Below are 17,971 nucleotides of genomic sequence, written 5' to 3' on the forward strand. Positions count from 1 at the left end.
TGTGAGGGAAAATCCGTGCTGAATTGGGAATTTTGGAGGCCACAGTGCCCTTTGCTCCCCGGGATCAATCATTTACCTGCCTGTGACCTTTGCTTCATTCCCAGCTCCAGGATGGGATGAGGGGCTGGGGGGAGTTGGATGAGAGCCTGGAATGGGGGGTCCCACAGCCCCCCTCTCCCTTTGGGATGCATCCCACTATCCCAGCTCCGCTTTGGCCCCTTTATCCGCCGTGTGCAGGGCTGGGAAGGCCTCCAGGAGAAGGAGGAGGAGGAGGGGTGGGAAGAGGCCAGGCCGGAGCTTTGCCAGATGTGGGAAAGGAGGGAAAAGGGGGATACGTTCCCTGTTGCTTCCCAACGCCTTGGGGACCCCCTTCCCTATCCCGGAGCCACCGCGGGAATGTCTGAGCTGACTCCACTCATCCCGGGCGAGCGGGACAAAGTCGGGATGATCCCGGAGCCGCCGTGGGTTTGGGGGGTGGGTGGGAGCCGCTGGCGCCGCTCCCGCCCCGCTCCAATCCCCGCTCCAATCCCGCGCCGATCCCGCATTGTTCCCGGCTCGGCGGGAGGAGGAGGAGCAGGGCCGAGGGCCAGCGGGAAGGGAGGCGGGAAGGCGGGAGCCGGGAAGTGCTGGAGCCGCCTGTCATGTTGGTGGAGCTGCTCTTCCAGGCTGCCTGTGTGTCCCTGCTCCTCTCCAGCGGCCAGGCCAGGGGGTATCCCGGGAGGAAGAAGCCGGGAAGTTTTGCCGTGGAGAGGTAGAGCTGTGTCCCCCCCTCCCCTTTTCCTGATCCCTTTTCCAGCTACACCTGGAATGGGCAGCGTCCCGAGCTCCAGCTATTCCTGCGTTCTGCTGCCTGGACAGGCTGGGACCCCGCAATTCCCTCCCTCTTCCCAGGTCCAGGAGAGCATGACCCTGCTCCCCGCATCCCTGTCCTGCTCCCCGCATCCCTGTCCTGCTCCCCGCATCCCTGTCCTGCTCCCCGCATCCCTGTCCTGCTCCCCGCATCCCTGTCCTGCTCCCTGCATCCCTGTCCTGCTTCCATCATCCCTGTCCTGCTCCCCGCATCCCTCTTCTGCTCCCCGCATCCCTGTCCTGCTCCCTGCATCCCTGTCCTGCTTCCATCATCCCTGTCCTGCTCCCCGCATCCCTCTTCTGCTCCCCGCATCCCTCTTCTGCTCCCCACATCCCTGTCCCGCTCCCCGCATCCCTGTCCATCTCCCCACATCCCTGCCCTTCTCCCTGCATCCCTGTCCCTCTCCCCACATCCCTGCCCTTCTCCCCGCATCCCTGCCCTTCTCCCCGCATCCCTGCCCTTCTCCCCGCATCCCTGTCCTGCTCCCCGCATCCCTGCCCTTCTCCCCACATCCCTGCCCTTCTCCCCACATCCCTGCCCTTCTCTCCACATCCCTGTCCTTCTCCCCTCATCCCTGTCCTTCTCCCTGCATCCCTGTCCTGCTGCCCGGACTGGGATATTTGGGATGACTGGGACACAATCCTCCCTCCCTATCCCACCTTCTTTTGGGACCCCTCTGCCCCCGGCCCCTCGCCATTCCTGCCGCCTCCTGATCCAAGCCATGCTCTGCTTCCCGCGGGCACGTCCTGGCATTCCCAGGCCCTTGGATCCATCCGGGAGGGATGGGGACAGGGTGACCTCAGGTTCCGGTGTCCCGCAGGCGCCGCGGGGGGCCCCACGTTTGCTTCCCGGGCTCCGGCAGCGGATGTTGTCCTGGCTGGATGCTGTCCCCGGGCAGCGGGAAGTGCACCCTGCGTGAGTAGGGGCAGCCGGGGGGGCGGGCGGGGGGTCCCCGCTCCCATTCCCACAGCTCCCGTTCCCATTCCCGCAGCTCTCTGCTCCTTCGGCTGCGGCGGCGGCTCCTGCGTCGCTCCCAACCTCTGCCTGTGCCCGGATGGGGAGCAGGGAATCACCTGCCCAGGTACGTCCCAAGGGATGGGGGGGGGGTGAGTCCATGGATGCCAGGCTGGACCCCCTTCCCTCTCCGTGCCCCACATCCCAAGGGATGCAGGTGACACGAGTCCATGGGCACCGTGCCAGACCCCCTTCCCTCTCCAGGCCACAAATCCCAAGGGACGGAGGTGGCCATGATCCTGCGGATACTGTGCCAGACTCCCTTCCCTCTCCACACCACTTATCCCAGGAGATGGAGGCGGCCGTGTGCCAGACCCCCTTCCCTCTCCACGCCCCGAATCCCAAGGGATGGAGGTGGCCCCATCCTGGCAGGGCCCGTTGCTCCCTGTCCCCTCCCCTTGCAGCATTCCAAGCAGTGTCCCCATCCCTGAGGCATCCATGGATCGGGGTGGGAGCTGGCTGCTCCCGGGGTGTCCCCGGTGCCTGGTTGACCCCACATCCACCCCGCAGATCCGCCGGGAACGTGCGGGGAGTACGGCTGTGACCTGTCCTGTAACCACGGCGGCTGCCAGGAGGTCGCCCGCGTGTGTCCCGTCGGCTTCTCCATGGCGGAGACTCCCAACGGCGTCCGCTGCACCGGTGAGCGGGAATGGGAATATCCCGGTGGGAGCGGGCAGCCAGAGGTCCCGCATCCCAAACCCAGGCCAATTCCCGGCGTTCCCCCCAGACATCGACGAGTGCCGGAGCGGGGCCTGCGAGGGGCCGTGCGTGAACACGGAGGGCGGATTCGTGTGCCAGTGCGGCTCCGGCCGGGAGCTCTCCACGGATCGGCGCAGCTGCCGCGGTGCGCGGGGGGACGGAGGGGAGGCCGGGAATGCCGAGGGATCCTGACCCTCATCCCGCCCCCCTCCCAGACATGGATGAGTGCCAGGCCACGCCGTGCCAGCACCGCTGCGAGAACAGCGTCGGGAGCTACCGCTGCTCCTGCCGGCCCGGATACCAACTCCACGGGAACCGGCATTCCTGCCTGGGTGAGCGCCGGGATGGGGCCCTTCCCGCTCCGGGATGTGAATCCCCGGGGGATGCAGGTGGCCATGAGCCTGTGGACACCACACCAGACCCCCTTCCCTCCCCGTGCCATGAATCCCCGGGGGATGCAGGTGGCCATGAGCCCCTGAGCACTGTGCCAGACCCTCATCCCTCTCCATGCCCTGAATCCCAAGGGACACAGTTGTCCATGGGCCCACGATCCCAGTGCTGCCACCTTATCCCTGTCCCTGCCTGGGCCGTGCTGGGGGCACATCCCGGTGCTCCAGGCTCCTCCCTGGGTCACATCCCGGGGTGTGGCACCTCCTGCCACATTCCCTTTTCCCGCAGATGTGGATGAATGCCGGCGGCCGGGAACGCGCCGCTCCTGCCAGCACAACTGCCACAACATTCCCGGGAGCTTCCGCTGTTCCTGCCGCCCCGGGTACCGGCTCAGCACGGACAGGGTGTCCTGCGAAGGTATCCATGTCCTTCTCCGGGCTGGGAGAGTGGAGCAGGATGCTCCCTCTCCTTGCCTACCCCAAGTGATGTCTCTTCCTTCCTGGATTCCTTCCCAGGGTATCCCAAAGCCATCCTGGCCCCGTCACCCATCCTGCAATCCCTGCAGCACCCGCCCACCCTCGTCCTGCTCCCTCCTGGCTCCCACCTGCTCCCAAGGGGCTCCCCCTCTCCCCACATCCCTGTGGCAGCTCCCGGGACCCAATTCCCACCCTCTTCTCCGTCCCTGTCTCCCGGTACCTCCATCCCACCGTCCCCTCGCTGTCGGCACCGCGGGGTTTCCCGGGAGCCCGGCGCTCGCTGGACAGAGCCGGGATGCCGGAGCTGCACCTGCCAGGTGAGAATCCCACCATCCCACACCTTCCCTCGGCACCATCCCGACCTGGGATGAGCCACGCGTGTCCCGGCAGGAGGGACGAGTCCTGTGTGACGCTGTGAGCTGCTCCATTCCCTGCTCCCACCCCCTTCCCGCTCCGGCCGGGGGGTGCTGCCCCGCCTGCACAGGTGAGTCCCGGCCCCCCCAACCCCGCAATTCCCGGGATATCCCTCCCTGATGATCCCCCCTGGATCACAGGGTGCCTCCACGAGGGGGTGGCCAGAGCAGAGGGCGATGTCTTCTCCCCATCCGATGGGAATTGCTCCATCTGCATCTGCTTGGTGAGCTGGATCGGGGTGGGAGAATTCCCCCGGAGCCCTGGGGACCTCCCAGCCTTGGGGACCCTCATCCCACCTTCATCCACAGGCCGGGAACGTCTCCTGCCTTTCCCCGGAATGCCCTGCAGGCTCCTGCCCCAGCCCCTGCCATCCGGGTGAGACCCCCAATCCGGGGGTGGGGGGACCCCCGGGCTGGGATGAGGGTTCGGGAGGATCCGCGCTTGGATCTCCAGCCCTCCTGACTCCGCCTTTCCCAGCCAAGTGCAGTTTCCGGGGCCGCACGTACGCGCACGGGGCCCGGTTCAGCCCGGACGGGGACGGATGCACCACCTGCGTCTGCCAGGTGGGGAAACCCCAGGGATGGGAATCCCACGGGATGACGAGCCCCGGGGATGGGACACCCCAGGAATGAGGGTGCCCAGGGACCCTGTGGGTATCCCGGCTCTCTCGAGGCTGGGGCTGGATGTGGGGGAACACCCGGTGACACATTCCCACGTTCCCAGGGCGGGGAGGTGGAATGTTCCTTCACTCCCTGTCCCATCCTGGACTGCCCCCAGCACCAGCGGCTCCTGCGCCCCGGGCAGTGCTGCTCCTCCTGCCGGGACCCTCCGGCCCCCGCCGGTCAGTCGGGATAGGGATGCACCCGGGAATGGGGAGGATGGGATAAGGGGGCCGGCTGGAGACAGGGACAGTGGGATGTGGGGAACAGCTGGGGGGAAAAAAAGGGGGTTGGAATGTGGGGGACAAGTTGTGGGGGACACTTGGGGATGGGAAAGGTGGGAGGGCTGTGGGGATATTTTGGGGATGGAGAGGGTGGGATGTGGGGGACAGCTGGGGGACAGTGAGGACAGGATGGAGGAACAGGGAGAGAGGGATGAGGGGGACAGCCCAGGGGCCGAGGGGGTGGGATGTGGGAATACGTGGGGATGGGTGAAGGGTGGGAAACTGGGAATCCCGGGGCCCAGGGAGGGGGGAGTGTAGGGGAAGGTGGATTTTAGGGGCCAGCTGGGCACAGGGAGCCTTCCCAGGTTGCTTCCTGGAGGACAACGGCGTGCAGTTTCCCGTGGGACAGCTCTGGTCTCCGGGCGATCCCTGTGAGTTATGCATCTGCCAGGTGAATGAGAACCTGCTCTGCTTCCCTCCTGCTGCCTGTCCCCGTCCCCGCTCCCCATTCCCGCCCTCGGGATGCCCGCGGACCCCCCGGCGGGCTCGGGAATGCCGAGGTGTCTGTGGAGGTGTCCCCGCCCGCAGGCAGACGGCTCCGTGAGCTGCCGGCGCACGGAATGCCTGGAGACCTGTCCCTATCCCATCCGGATCCCCGGGCAGTGCTGCCCCGACTGCTCCGCAGGTGAGGAGGCGCTGGAATTCCCGGCCCGGGAACTCCGAGCCGCCCGGGGCCCCCACGCGAGCCGCTCTGCCCGCAGGCTGCACCTACATGGGGCGGGTGTTCTCCAACAACGAGACCTTCCCGTCGGAGCTGGATCCGTGTCTCAGCTGCATCTGCCTGGTGAGGGCCGGGCCGGGCACCTCCGCAGCCTTCGGGGCTCCAGTTCCACGGGCTGATCCCGGGATTTTTAACTCCGTTGCAGGAAAAAAAACAAAAACAAAACAAAACGCTCCGGGGGCGTTGCCGGGGGTTCCTAACGGGGTCTCTCCGGTCTCTCGCAGCTGGGATCGGTGGCCTGCTCGCCTCTGGAATGTGCCATCGTGTGCTCCTACCCCTTCCACCCCGAGGGCCGCTGCTGCCCCGTCTGTGACGGTAACGGGGGGGTCGGGGGGTCCCCGAACACCCCCCCCCTCGAGCCCCTCGGAGCCCCCTGAGCGAGCCCTCCCCACCCCCCCAGACTGCAACTACCGCGGCAGGAAGGTGGAGAACGGGCAGAGCTTCACCCCCGAGGGGCAGCCCTGCACCCGCTGCGCCTGCCAGGTGAGCGGGGAGGGGACACAGCGGGGACCACGGGGGGTCCGGGGGTCCTCATCCCCATGGGATGCCTTTGGGGTTCACGGGGTGCCCCGGTCTGTAGGGTCCCCGTGCCTGTGGGGGTGTCCGTGTCCATGGGGTCCCTGTGCCCATGGGGTGCCCGTGTCCGTGGGGTCCCTGTGCCCATGGGGTGCCCGTGTCCGTGGGGTCCCTGTGCCCATGGGGTGCCCGTGTCCGTGGGGTCCCTGTGCCCACGGGGTGCTCGTGCCGGTGCCATTGTGCCCCGGGGGGGTTGGCAGGCCCGGCTGACCCACCGTGCCCCCCCTGTGCCAGCTCGGGGAGGTGACCTGTGAGGAGCGGCCGTGCCCCCACTCCTGCTCTGAGCCCCCCGCGATTCCCGCTCCCTGCTGCCCACCCTGCCCAGGTAATGGGATTCCCAGAACTCCTGGCACTCGGGGGACCCCCACGCCAGGCTGGGGGTCCCGGGGGAGGGGCGGGAACTGACCAAAGTCATCCCTGTGCCAGCCACAGAAGTCCGGCTCCCGCTGCAGGGCAGTGACCTGGCCCCATCCCTGGCCCCGTCCCTATCCCTGGCCCCATCTCTGGCCCAGTCCTCGTCCCCATTCTCCTCCCTGGCCCCATCCTCATCCTCGTCCTCATCCCTATTCCCATCCTCATCCCAATCCCTGTCCCCATCCTCATCCCCCTCCTCCTCCCACTCCCCATCCTCATTCCCGTCCTCCCTGTCCCCATCCTCCTCCCAGTCCCCAATCCCTAAGGATTCACCCCCTGGCACCTCCCACCCCAGTGCCCCCAAATCCCGCCCCCGCCTGGCCCAGCTCCTGCTTCCCAACACATCCACCGCCCCCAGCCCCTTTCCCGGGATTTGGGATGGCGGGGATCCCCCTCCCACCACCCCGAGCCCCTCTGGACACCCCTCGGTGCCCCCCGACCCCCCCTCCGAGGCCGCAGCCCCCCCAGATCCCACGGGCTGCTCCGGCCCCGAGGCTCAGGGATCCCTCGGGAATGCGGATCCCGCTGCGGTGCCGCCGGACAGCGGGAAGAGCCCCAGGTGCCGAGTGCCGGGAGGAGGAGGAGGATGAGGAAGAGGAGGGGGGTCTGCAGGATCAGGCCCCTGGGGAGGGGGGGCGACTGTTCCCCCCCCGCCAATAAACTCATCCTGGTATTTATTCCCTGTCCCCTCCTGCTTGGGAACACGCGGAGCCCGGGGCTTGTCCTCAGCGGGAATTTTGGGATGAGCGGCCTCTGCGGGATGAGGAGGGAAGTGCTGGAGTTGGAGTTTGGGGACAGGGAGGACGTGTCCTGCCGGGATCCCCAGGGATCAGGATTCCCAAGGCTGGGAAGGCCCCGGGGACGAGGGTGCTCAGGGAGTAGGATCCCGAGGGCCGGGAGGTCCCCAGGGATGAGGATCCACATGGATGAGAGTCTCCATGGACAAAGGTCCCCAGGGATGCAGGTGAGGGTGACACCCACCGGTGTCCAGGGACACGCCCCATTCCCAGGAATGCCCCGCCCTTCCCAGAGACACACGGCACAGGGGGGCTTCTCCACACCTTTATTGTCCTCGGGAGCGGCAGGAGGGGCCGGGAACGGCGGGAAAAGGAACATCCCTGCCAGCCCCCAAGCTGGGAACCGCCGGGATCCCCCATCCCGGCTCAGGGCAGCCGGGACAGCCCCACCTTGTTGTTGGCCCTGTCGAAGACGACGTAGTATTCCCGGATAAACACGTCCCCAAGGATCCAGAGCTCTCCCTCCTCCGTGGGGGCATCCATGCCTTGGAATCCCAGGCTGCAGACCCCGCCGCTCTGCTCCGAGCACACGGAACGGGGGGGTCACCGGCTGTGGGATCCCCGCCCCGCGTCATTCCAGCCCCGTTCCCAGCGGGATGCTCACCCGGATCACGTAGGCTGTGGCCGGCACCGGGAATGCTTGGCCGTGGATATGGAATACGAGGTCGGGCAGTCTTCTGGCAGCCTGGCAGCTGATCTGGGCGGGGACAGGGTGGGTCAGTGGCTATTCCGGCCCGGAAAAAACATCCTGGGAAGCGTCCCGAGGGCTCACCTCGCCGTTGGAGCTGGCGCCGAGGGCGCTCATGACGATGCGGAAGGCTCGGACGGGCATGGCCAGCAGGGATGTTCCCGTATCCACGATGGCCTGGCATCCCGAGGAACAGGCCGCCGCCGCCCCGTTGATGGAGACGCTGGAAAAAGGGACGCGGGGTGAGCTTCCCGAGGTCGGGATTCCCCAAAAACACCGGCTGGGGGAGCTTCCCGGGAATACCTGTCCATGGTGATCTGCCAGTAGGTCTCGGCGGAGAGCGGGATCCAGGAGATTCCTTTGGCGGTGTAAAAGGGATCGATGGCGCCGAACAGGACAAAGCTTCCGGCTTTGTCATCCCTGAAAAGAGGGATCCATCCAGGGATTGCCCACCCTGCCATTCCCACTGGGAAACCGGCACCGGCGGGAGGGAGACGGGAGAACTCCTCAGCGGCTCTGGCCGGGATTTACCTGCTCAGGTAGACAGAGAAGAGATCCCGATCCACGAGCCTTTCCATCATCATGTTGTCGAAGACGGGGGTGGCTCCGGAGGAGGCGATGCTCGGGAATGCCAATCCCAGGATTCCATCGAAGGGGGTGTAGTAGAAGAAATCCCCCGGCTCTGTCTCCGCCAGCCCGAAAATCTGGTTCCGGACGTTGATCCCGGCGACCTGGGAAAGGGAGAGAGGTGTGGCTGGGGCCTCCCGGGATCCCGGATCCCACGGGATGGGAAGGACGGAGCGGCCCTACGTTGACGGTGTCGTATCCCAGGACTCCGGACATGCTTCCTGTGCCGTAGGCAATGAACAGGGTGTCGTTGGTGCTCAGGAAGGTGGAGGAATCCGCGGGATTGAAGCGGTTGTGGTTCCCTGAAAGGGTCGGGAGGGAGGGAATCACGGGAATGAGGCCATTGGGAATGAGGGTGGCACCTCAGTGTCCCCGGGAGAGATGGGGCAGAGCCATCCCTGGCTCCCAAGGCCTGGGGGATTCCCCAGCGTCCAAGAAGCCACAGGGCTGCCGGACACACTCCGGACACCCGGAGACATTCCGGACACCTGGATACACTCTGGACACATTCCAGACACATTCCAGACACCTACTGCAGGCTGGGCTGGAGCAGAAGACAGAGGGAACCCAAAGGTTGGAAGAGCCGGTGTCGAAGACGACGGTGAATTCCTGGGCTGGAGTCCCAATGGAGATGGTGCCGAAGTACTCGTCCTGTCAGAGCGGGGTGGGAAAGGAAGAGTGGGATTGGGAAGGGGAGAGTGGGGTGGGGATAGTGGGATGGGGAAGGGGATAGTGGGAAGAGGGTAATGGGGTGGGAATGGGGATAATGGGTTAGGGAAGGGGAGAGCGGAATGGGGACAGTGGGATGGGGAAGTGCTTAGTGGGGAGGGGATAGTGGGATAGGGAAAGGGATGGCGGGACTGAAAAGGGGATAGTGGGAATGGGACAGTGGGATTGGGAAGGGAACAGTGGGATTGAAAAGAGGATAGTGGGAATGGGATAGTGGGACTGAGAAGGGGATAATGGAGAGGGATAGTGGGGGGGGGAAGGGAATAGTGGGAAGGAGGTAATGGGATGTGGAAGGGGTGAGTGGGATAGGAAGAAGGATAGTGGGATTGGAAAGGGGAGAGTGGGATAGGAAAAAGGATGGTGGGATTGGAAAGGGGATAGTGGGATAGGAAAAAGGATGGTGGGATTGGAAAGGGGAGAGTGGGATAGGAAAAAGGATGGTGGGATTGGAAAGGGGATAGTGGGATAGGAAAAAGGATGGTGGGATTGGAAAGGGGATAGTGGGATAGGAAAAAGGATGGTGGGATTGGAAAGGGGATGGTGGGATAGGGAAAAGGATGGTGGGATTGGAAAGGGGATGGTGGGATAGGGAAAAGGATGGTGGGATTGGAAAGGGGATGGTGGGATAGGGAAAAGGATGGTGGGATTGGAAAGGGGATAGTGGCCCCCGTGCCCCCCCCCCCGATCCCGATCCCATTCCCTCACATCCATGTAGTTCTGCAGGGGCTCCACAGCGATCCCAGGGAAGTACTTGGCAGCCAGGTTATAGGGATTCTGCTCCAGGAAACTCTCCAGCAATCCCTGCTCCCGCAGCCTCTCCCGCAGCGACTTCATCTTCCTCAGGGGCACCCTGCGGACACCGGGATCCGTCACCGGGATCATCCCACATCCCGCATCCTTTGGGACGGGGGCCCTTCCTGGCGCTCACCTGGTCCCCAGGCCCTGGGCCAGGACCACCAGGGAGAGGAGCAGGAGCAGCTTCATGGTGGGAGCTCCGGGAATGTGAGTGAGCCTCCGCTCCCGCTCCTTATATCCCGGCTCCCGTGTTTGGCCGGTGGCTCCGATAAGGAAAGCAAACGGTTCCCGGGATTCTTATCACAATGTCCTTAAGGAAGGTGGCTGGGGAAGGGGGGGAATGTCAAGCCCTTACTCCCAGGGGTGAGGTCGGGATGCTGGGATGGGAGGGAAGCGCTCCCAGTGTCCCGAGGGAAGGCGCTGGGAGCCGGTGGGAATGTGGGGTTGGGTTTGACCCCTGGATCGCCCCCAGCTCCCGGCTGGAAGGTTTGATCCATGGATTGCAGCTCACCAGGGATGAGGCAGCCAAGGCTTTCCTGGGAGATCCATTCCAGGGCCTCGTTACCCTCCCAGGGAAGGATTCATTCCCACTATCCCACCTAAACCCACCCTCTGGCACTGGGAAGCTGTTCCCTGTGTGTCCTATCATTCCAGGCCCTTTTCCAAGGTCCCTCTCCAGCTCTCCTGGAGTTGCTTTGGGGGCTCCAAGGTCTCTCCAGAGCCTTTTCCTCCGGCCAAGCCATGCGGGATTTTCAGGCTGCCAGCTCCAGATTTTCCATTCTGGGAATCAGCCAAGCCCTTCTCCTTCCCAAGCCCCTCCAACACATCCCATCCTCCTTTTTTCCTCTGGGATAACCCGCTGCTTCATCCCTTTTCTCCCAACATCCCTCAGGGTTTTTTATCCATTTCACTCCCCCCTATGGAATTCAGCCCCAATCCTCAGATTCTTTTGTTCTTCTGAGCCGGGAATGGGGCTGATTCCAAGGGAAGAATTCCAGCTCTGGCCTTAGGGAGCCTTTGATCCTTTGATCTCCTCCCGGACAAGGTGACCGTTCCAGGATCCACGTGGTGCCGTGAGGGAAGCCAAGATTCCCGGCCCAGCTCCAGTGACCTTCAGCATTCCAGTGGCATCCGGAGCCGGACCTTCCCCTGGCTGCTCCCACTTTGACCCCACAGCTGGTCCCAGTTCTCCAGCAGCGCCGGGAAAGGGTGAGAGGGATGAAATCCCAGTGGAAGCAAGACATGGAAGTGTTGGAGCAAAGGCAGAGGAGGTGATCCGAGGGATGGGAAAGGCTGGGAGAGCTGGAATTGTCCAGCCTGGAGAAGAGAAGCTCCGGGGAAATCTTGGAGCCTCTTCCAGTGCCTCAAGGGGCTCCAGGAGAGCGGGAGAGGGATTTTGGGAATGGGAATGGAGCGACAGGACAAGGGGGAATGGCTCCAAACTGGAAAAGGGGGGATTTAAACAGGATATTGGGAATAAATCCTTCCCTGTGAGGGTGGTGAAGCACTGGAATGGATTTCCCAGGAAAGCTGTGGCTGCCCCATCCCTGGAATTGCCGAATGCCAGGCTGGAAAAGGGCTTGGAGCAACCTGGACTAGTGGAAGGTGTCCCTGAAAATTTGGAGCTTCCAAGTTGTCCCTGTTTTTTGGCCAAAACAGGAGGGAAAACAAAAATATTCCCTTATCCCAGAGCTGGTTATCCATTTAATTCCCAGAGCTGCCATCCCGGGGGATCAGGACTCCAGATTTTCCAGTGGAAAGTTTTTGCCAGGGATGGGAAGTTTCGGGACAAGTTGGTTGTAAATCCCATCCCCAGGAGGCAAAATCCTGCCAGATTTTTGGATGAATCCTTATCCCCAGCAGGAAGAAGCTGTGGGATTCAGGGACGGGGAGAAAATGGGAATTAATGTTCACCACTAATTAAATCAGGAATAAAAAGGTGGGAGGATGGAAAAAAATAACCCCTTTGAGGGTGTGAAATGGCTTTTCCTCAGGGAGAAATCGGGATTTTTCCAACCTCGGTGGGGAAATTCAGGGATCCTGGAATAATCCATCCTGGAGCTGGGATTTTAGGTCGGGAGCAGGTGACCGAGGCCTCCCTGTCCCAGCTTTCCTTGGCACCAGAGGGCACCAAAGGATGGGAAGATCCCCAAAAAACCCGGATCTGGATCCATTCCTGATTCAGCCAGGGATTCCCGGTCAAACCCTCCCTCCAAAAAATTTAGGCTTGTTCCCAGAAAATCCTGGTTTTATTCAGCCAGAGATTCCTGGTCAAACCCTCCCTCCAAAAAATTTAGGCTTGTTCCCAGAAAATCCTGGTTTTAACGTGGAAACGCCACTTGGGATGGATTTAACTCCCACAGGAATCACCCTCTGAATCAATACTTCGGGATTTTCCGGCTTTTGGGACATCAAAAGCCCGGGAACTTCCTTAATTTTACCCCCAAAAAATCCCCTAACGGAGTCAGGGCTTATCTTGGAATGGATTCAGGAAGGAAACTTGTTTTCCAGGCCCTGTTCCCAGTTCTTCTTGTCCCTTTATCACCCCGGAGCTTTATCGGAGCTGTCAGATGAAAGGAGGGAATTCTGAGGCTCCCGAGGAGGCAAATCTCCGGGATTTGCTTAAAAATATTGAATTAAGTTATCAAGGATCTTGGCATTCCCTGTGGGAATGGAATTCTGCCGGACAGGGACCTCAGATAACCTTTTCCTACCTGATTTTGGGTGGGATTTATGGAAATTAGGGGGATTAATAAGAAAATAATGGGAATATCCTTTAAAAAGGAAAAATTATCCCAATTTCTATTGCCAGATAACATACTTAAATGGATATTTTCCCATTTATTCCTTGCAAGTCTGAATACAATTTAATTTATCCTCAATCCTTAAATTTTAATGTAAAAGAATCCCAGGTGGAACTATTTTAATGGGAATTAAGGATATTAATAAAGAGGTAATGGGAATATCCTTCCAAACCCATGGAAATTAAGCATATTAATAAACTTTTAATGGGAATATCCTCCCCAAAACACCCCTTTATCCAATTTTTTTATTGCTGGATAACAATTAAATGGATATTTTCCCATTTATTCCACAAAAACCTTAATTTTTCCTCTCCCCATTCCATAATTTTTGTATCAAATGTTAACTAAACATTTTCCAGCTTTTCCATGTGTTTGGAAAACTGCTCCAAACAAGCCTGGAAAGCATTTCTTTCCCTTTGGAAAGTCGAGTCCCTTTGTTTTCCCATAACATTGGGAGTTTGACCTGTTTATCAGCTGCGCTGGGAACAAGTTGTCCTTGATTCAACTGGAATTTTTTGGGATCATGTGATTCCCACCTATTCCACAACAAAGGCTCAGGTGACTTGTGGGATCAGAGGTGCCTTTCCTGGATCCCGGGGGCACTTTGGGAACAACCTTCTGCTGTCTTCTGAAGGAGCTGCTCTCCTCATTCCTCATCCCTGTCTGGGATTTGGGAATCTGGAGTTAATTTGGGAAAAGTGAGGCTTGGATTTGTGTTTCAAGTGATGGGATTGGAGCTTCCAGATACATTCCAGGAAACATATCCCTGTTTCATGTCAGGAGGGGCTAATCCAGGTATTCCAAAGGGATTTGCTTTGATCTCTTGGTTCCAGCTGGGAAAACCCGCCATTACAGGAATTTTTTGGGACGTTATCTGGGTTTTTTGGGATGTTGCTGAGCTCTGTGTGTTTTTCCTAAACCACTTCCAATCGGGCCTTGGGCACTTCCAGGGCTGGGGCAGGCACAGCTTCCCTGGGAAATCCATCGCAGGGTTTTACCACCCTCACAGGGCAGGATTTATTCCCAAAATCCCACTGAACCCCTCGCCGTGTCCATACAACCCCATTCCCTATTATGCTATGGCCCTTCTCCAAACCCCTTTCTCCACCTCTCTCGGCGCTCCTCCACCCCAAAACCACGAAGGATATAAATCCTAGAGCGGCTATGACCCGGCAGGAGCCCTCTGGGCATCCAAACATTGATTAATTAGGAAAAAAATCCATTAAATTGCTCCCAAATCCCGCCCCCCCCAACATGGCGGCGCCGGGAGGAACCACCCGCGGCCTCTCGAGGGGGGGAGGAGGCGGGGGGGGGCGTCCCCCCTCCCTGTGGGAAATGGCCCCGCCCACTTCCGGTCTGCACCGGAACCCGGAAGTGGCGGCGGGCGGAGGGTCTACGGTGGGTCCGGGGCTGGGCCGGGAATGGAAATATCGGGAATACCGGGAATAACGGCGGCATAACGGCGCTAACGCGGCTGCTCCCGCTCGTTTCTGCCGTGCAATCACCCAGTGCTTCGCTTCCACCCCGCTGAGCGCCGTTGGGCGCTTCCCAGAGCCTGTTCTTGAGTTTTCCCGCTCCCGGCATTCCCGTTTTTCCCGTTTAAACTCCATAACATTTCGTTAAGAGACAAAAAAACTCCTGAATCGGGTGATTCCCCTGCGGGGGGAAAGCCCCGCGCCTGCAGCGCGGGACGCAATTCCCTGTTTTCCCCTCGGACAGGTTTATCGGGATCATGGATTGAGACATTCCTGAGGCTCTTGCGACATTGCCGGCGTGAAATCCTTGGGATGCTCCACTTGGATAAGAGGTAGAAGAGCCGGGAGCCATCAGGACGGCGCAGGTTTGTGGGGTGTCCCTGGTTTTTTTATGGCATTCCCGCATTATCCCCTCCCAGCTCTTGGAATTTGCGCCACAAACGTGGGATAATTCCTACACGTTATCGGAAAACCTGGAATATTTGGGATAAATCGCAGATATAACACTGGAAATCCTGGATTTTGCGTTATTTCACTGCTTTCCACCTCAGAGGGTGGAACTGGATGATCCATAAGATCTTTTCCAACCCTTTGGAAACAGTGGGATAGGAGCAGGTCCAGGTTTCCTTGGAAGAATGGGAATTTGGGGTGGGATGGAGCCTGGAATGAGTCAGAATCTGGAAAATGGGGTAGAGATTCAGCTGGAATTTGCTGGTCGGGGCTGGGAGTGGGGTTTTCCTCGACAAAACCCTCTGGGATGCACAAAATTCTTTCCGAACAGGCTGGGAAAAGCTGGGAGAAGGTGGAAAAACATCATTCCTGAAGGAGGAATTAGTGGGAATGTTGCTCGCTGATTTCTTACAGAAGCTGCTCCAGGAGGTTTAACAAAGCTGGAGTTCAGTCCCTGCAAGGACAAACAGCTGGATTGGGGGATTTATCCGCCTCCTTTTCCGTGTCCCAGGAATCCAGGAGGATGGAGACGCTCAGGAACCGGACGGTGGAGGAGCTCCGGGAGCTGCAGGAGGATTCCCAGGAAATCGAGCGCTTGGCTCTGGAATCGCAGGAGGTTGGTGGGGGGGTCACCCTGGGGCTCCCTCATCCCGTTCCCGGCGTCACTTCCCAAATTCCGCAGGTGCAGGAGCTGCAGCTGGAGCGGGAAATGGCCTTGGCTTCCAACCGGAGCTTGGCCGAGCAGAACCTGAAATTCCAGGCGCCGCTGGAATCGGGACGAAGCGACCTCTCCAAGAAATACCTGGAGCTGCAGGAACTGGCTGGGAGGTGCCGGGAGCAGAAGGAAAAGCTGGGTGAGCCCTGGGATCATCCTGGCTCGGGAGTGAAGGATTCTGCTTCCCAGAAAGCCGAGATCCCACTTTTTTCCCAGGAGAGATCCTTTTGGGTTTTGCTCCTTCCCCGAGCGATTCCCGAGGCTGATCCTGTGGGATCTCTGCTGGTTTTTCCCCATGGTCGTGATTTTTCCGTGGGTTTTTTTTTTTTCCTTCCACGGTTTTCCCAGAGAAATCCTCGGCAGCGCTGCAGCCGCAGACTCTGCTGGAGCTGCTCCAGGTGGAAAGTCAGAAGATTGAGGAGGAATCCGAGGTGAGCTCAGGGCTTCAATCCATCGGGAATCCCGGGGCTTCATCCTCAAAGACTCCCAGCTAACCCCAATCCCAAAAATCTTGGGTTGTACCCGGAATTTGCTGGTCTTTCCCCTCCCAACAATCGGGTGGATCCTTGTTCGTGTGGAGCCCGGGGAAGACCTAAATCCCGAAGCGGGATGAGGGAAGAGGAGCCGAGGGATCCCGGGATGAAGCCGAGGCTGTTCCTCTCTTCCAGAAAATGGCGGAGAAATTCCTGGAGGGCGAAGTGCCCTTGGAGACGTTCCTGGAGCAGTTTGCCACCATGAGGAAGTTGTCCCACCTGCGCCGGGTCCGCGTGGAAAAGCTGCAGGAGATCGTGAGGAAGTCGGAGGGACCCCAGGAATCCAGCCGGGACTCGCAGGCTCCTCCTCCTCCTCCTCCTCCTCCTGTCCCTCCTGCTCCTCACATTCCCGGCTCCGGGGATCCTCCGCAGCCCTTCCCAGCGGGATCCCCTCCCTTCCCCCTTCCCTACAGCCCGGCTCCCGCGCTCCCTCCCGGCCCCCCGGCCCACGGAGCGCTGCCTCCCGCGCCTTTCCCGGCAGCTCCGGCTGCTTCCCAGCCCGGCTCCCAGCCCTTTCCTTACCCAGCTCCTGGATATCCGTCGGCTCAGGCTCCCAGAGCCGCCTCCGGAGGCTATTCCTGGTCTCCATCCCGGGCCCCTCCGCAGCCGGCGCCGTATCCCGGTCCCAGTCCGTCTCCTCCTCCTCCCAGGCCGGGATACTCTCCCTACATCCCCCCTGGAGCAGGAAGGCCGCCCTATCCCACCCAGCCCCCTCTCCCGAATTTCCCGATCCCGGCACAGCCTCCGTATCCCGGGGCTCCCCCACCCTTTGGATACCCCCCCCCTCCCAACCCTTCCCGTCCGGCTTGGCCTGGATACTAATCCAGGACTTTCCGGGAGCATCCTCTGCTGCTTCCTTCTTTTTCTGGGGATTGAGGAACAGGTGGAATCCCAGGAATTCCGTGGGATGAGAGTCACAGCTCCAGGAGTCAGAGCCAGGTGATTCCTAGCTGGATATAGCAGGAAGGAGCAGCCCCTCAGGGCTGAAATTCCAGAGAGGAGAAGGCTCCAGGGAGACCTTGGAGCACCTTCCAGAGCCTAAGTGGGCTCCAAAAGAACTGGAAAAGGGCTTGGATATAATGGGCTGGAATGATGGGATAAAGGGGAATGGCTTCCCGCTGCCAGAGGATGTGTTTAATGGGATATTGGGAAGAAGTTCCTCCCTGCGAGGTTGGTGAAGCACTGGAATGGATTTCCCAGGGAAGCTGTGGCTGCTCCATCCCTGGAAGTGTCCAAGGACAAGTTGGACGGGGCTTGGATCCGCTTGGATTAGTGGAACATGGTTGGAATGAGATGATCCCTTCCCACCCAGCCACTCCAGGATTGTCTGGGAGTCGGTGATTCCCACCCAGCCTCTGGTATTCCCGACCTCCCACGTGGTTTTCCGGGCTCCTCACATCCCCCTTCTCAGGAAACACTTGGAGACAGAGGGAACGACAAACGCCGGGAATGGGATTTGCTTTGCTCAGCACTTTATCCTACGAGTCCCGCCCGTATCCCTGGGAGTTATTTATAAGGAGTGGTTACTAATGGACTAGGATGGGGCTTTGTGGGATTTCATGGAAGCAATTCCATCCCTGGGGTTAATTACAGTAATAAAACTGCATTAATTAATTCCATGCTGCAGTCACAGCCAGTGTTTCGTTCGGGAATGACGGAGCATCCGCCTGTGGGTTGATCCCTTTATCCCTTCCTGGCATCCCGACACCGGCTCCCTTTGGATTCCAACCTTTCCTCCTCTCCCAGCACCATCTCCCAACCCATTTTTCCTGCTTTTCCCGGCCTTGTCTTTCCTCAGGGACACGTTTGCTTGGGGCTCTTCGGGGTAGAAAAACAGGGAAAAATGCCTTTCCCTGTTTTC

General features: G+C 60.3%; 3 protein-coding genes across 14 annotated transcripts; 2 read left to right on the top strand and 1 right to left on the bottom strand.

Annotated features, from left to right (window-relative positions):
* Nucleotides 1–97: 97 nt before the first annotated feature.
* Nucleotides 98–9,267, top strand: VWCE (von Willebrand factor C and EGF domains). 11 transcript variants are annotated; one of them, XM_032691742.1, is made up of 21 exons: nucleotides 98–751; nucleotides 1,671–1,765; nucleotides 1,916–1,931; nucleotides 2,375–2,503; nucleotides 2,592–2,708; nucleotides 2,779–2,895; nucleotides 3,242–3,370; nucleotides 3,469–3,746; nucleotides 3,820–3,913; nucleotides 3,984–4,066; nucleotides 4,152–4,218; nucleotides 4,297–4,406; nucleotides 4,567–4,684; nucleotides 5,092–5,177; nucleotides 5,315–5,411; nucleotides 5,488–5,570; nucleotides 5,732–5,822; nucleotides 5,908–5,990; nucleotides 6,318–6,408; nucleotides 6,510–8,730; nucleotides 8,814–9,267. In XM_032691742.1, exons 1-20 carry the CDS (start codon nucleotides 139–141, stop codon nucleotides 7,085–7,087), a joined length of 3,075 nt encoding a protein of 1,024 aa, XP_032547633.1. In that variant the 5' UTR covers nucleotides 98–138; the 3' UTR covers nucleotides 7,088–8,730; nucleotides 8,814–9,267. The 11 variants fall into 11 exon arrangements, with proteins under 11 accessions (XP_032547633.1, XP_032547634.1, XP_032547635.1 ...); XM_032691743.1 differs by having other exon boundaries at nucleotides 4,321–4,406; XM_032691746.1 differs by having other exon boundaries at nucleotides 568–751; nucleotides 1,842–1,931.
* LOC116788717 (pepsin A-like) lies at nucleotides 7,546–14,307 on the bottom strand. Its single transcript, XM_032691762.1, has 10 exons — nucleotides 14,086–14,307; nucleotides 10,267–10,383; nucleotides 10,044–10,188; nucleotides 9,143–9,260; nucleotides 8,793–8,911; nucleotides 8,514–8,713; nucleotides 8,286–8,402; nucleotides 8,067–8,205; nucleotides 7,899–7,991; nucleotides 7,546–7,810 (listed from the first exon to the last, which is right to left on the bottom strand). The coding sequence occupies exons 2-10, from the start codon at nucleotides 10,320–10,322 to the stop codon at nucleotides 7,661–7,663; spliced, it is 1,137 nt and encodes a 378-aa protein (XP_032547653.1). The 5' UTR covers nucleotides 10,323–10,383; nucleotides 14,086–14,307; the 3' UTR covers nucleotides 7,546–7,660.
* On the top strand, nucleotides 14,286–17,729 carry VPS37C (VPS37C subunit of ESCRT-I). Of its 2 annotated transcripts, none has more exons than XM_032691763.1 (6): nucleotides 14,286–14,335; nucleotides 14,657–14,777; nucleotides 15,374–15,478; nucleotides 15,545–15,716; nucleotides 15,926–16,008; nucleotides 16,246–17,729. In XM_032691763.1, exons 3-6 carry the CDS (start codon nucleotides 15,386–15,388, stop codon nucleotides 16,930–16,932), a joined length of 1,035 nt encoding a protein of 344 aa, XP_032547654.1. In that variant the 5' UTR covers nucleotides 14,286–14,335; nucleotides 14,657–14,777; nucleotides 15,374–15,385; the 3' UTR covers nucleotides 16,933–17,729. The 2 variants fall into 2 exon arrangements, with proteins under 2 accessions (XP_032547654.1, XP_032547655.1); XM_032691764.1 differs by having other exon boundaries at nucleotides 15,623–15,716.
* The last annotated feature ends 242 nt before the right edge of the window (nucleotides 17,730–17,971 follow it).

Source organism: Chiroxiphia lanceolata, chromosome 6, assembly GCF_009829145.1.
Source record: "Chiroxiphia lanceolata isolate bChiLan1 chromosome 6, bChiLan1.pri, whole genome shotgun sequence".
Lineage (NCBI taxonomy): Eukaryota > Metazoa > Chordata > Aves > Passeriformes > Pipridae > Chiroxiphia > Chiroxiphia lanceolata.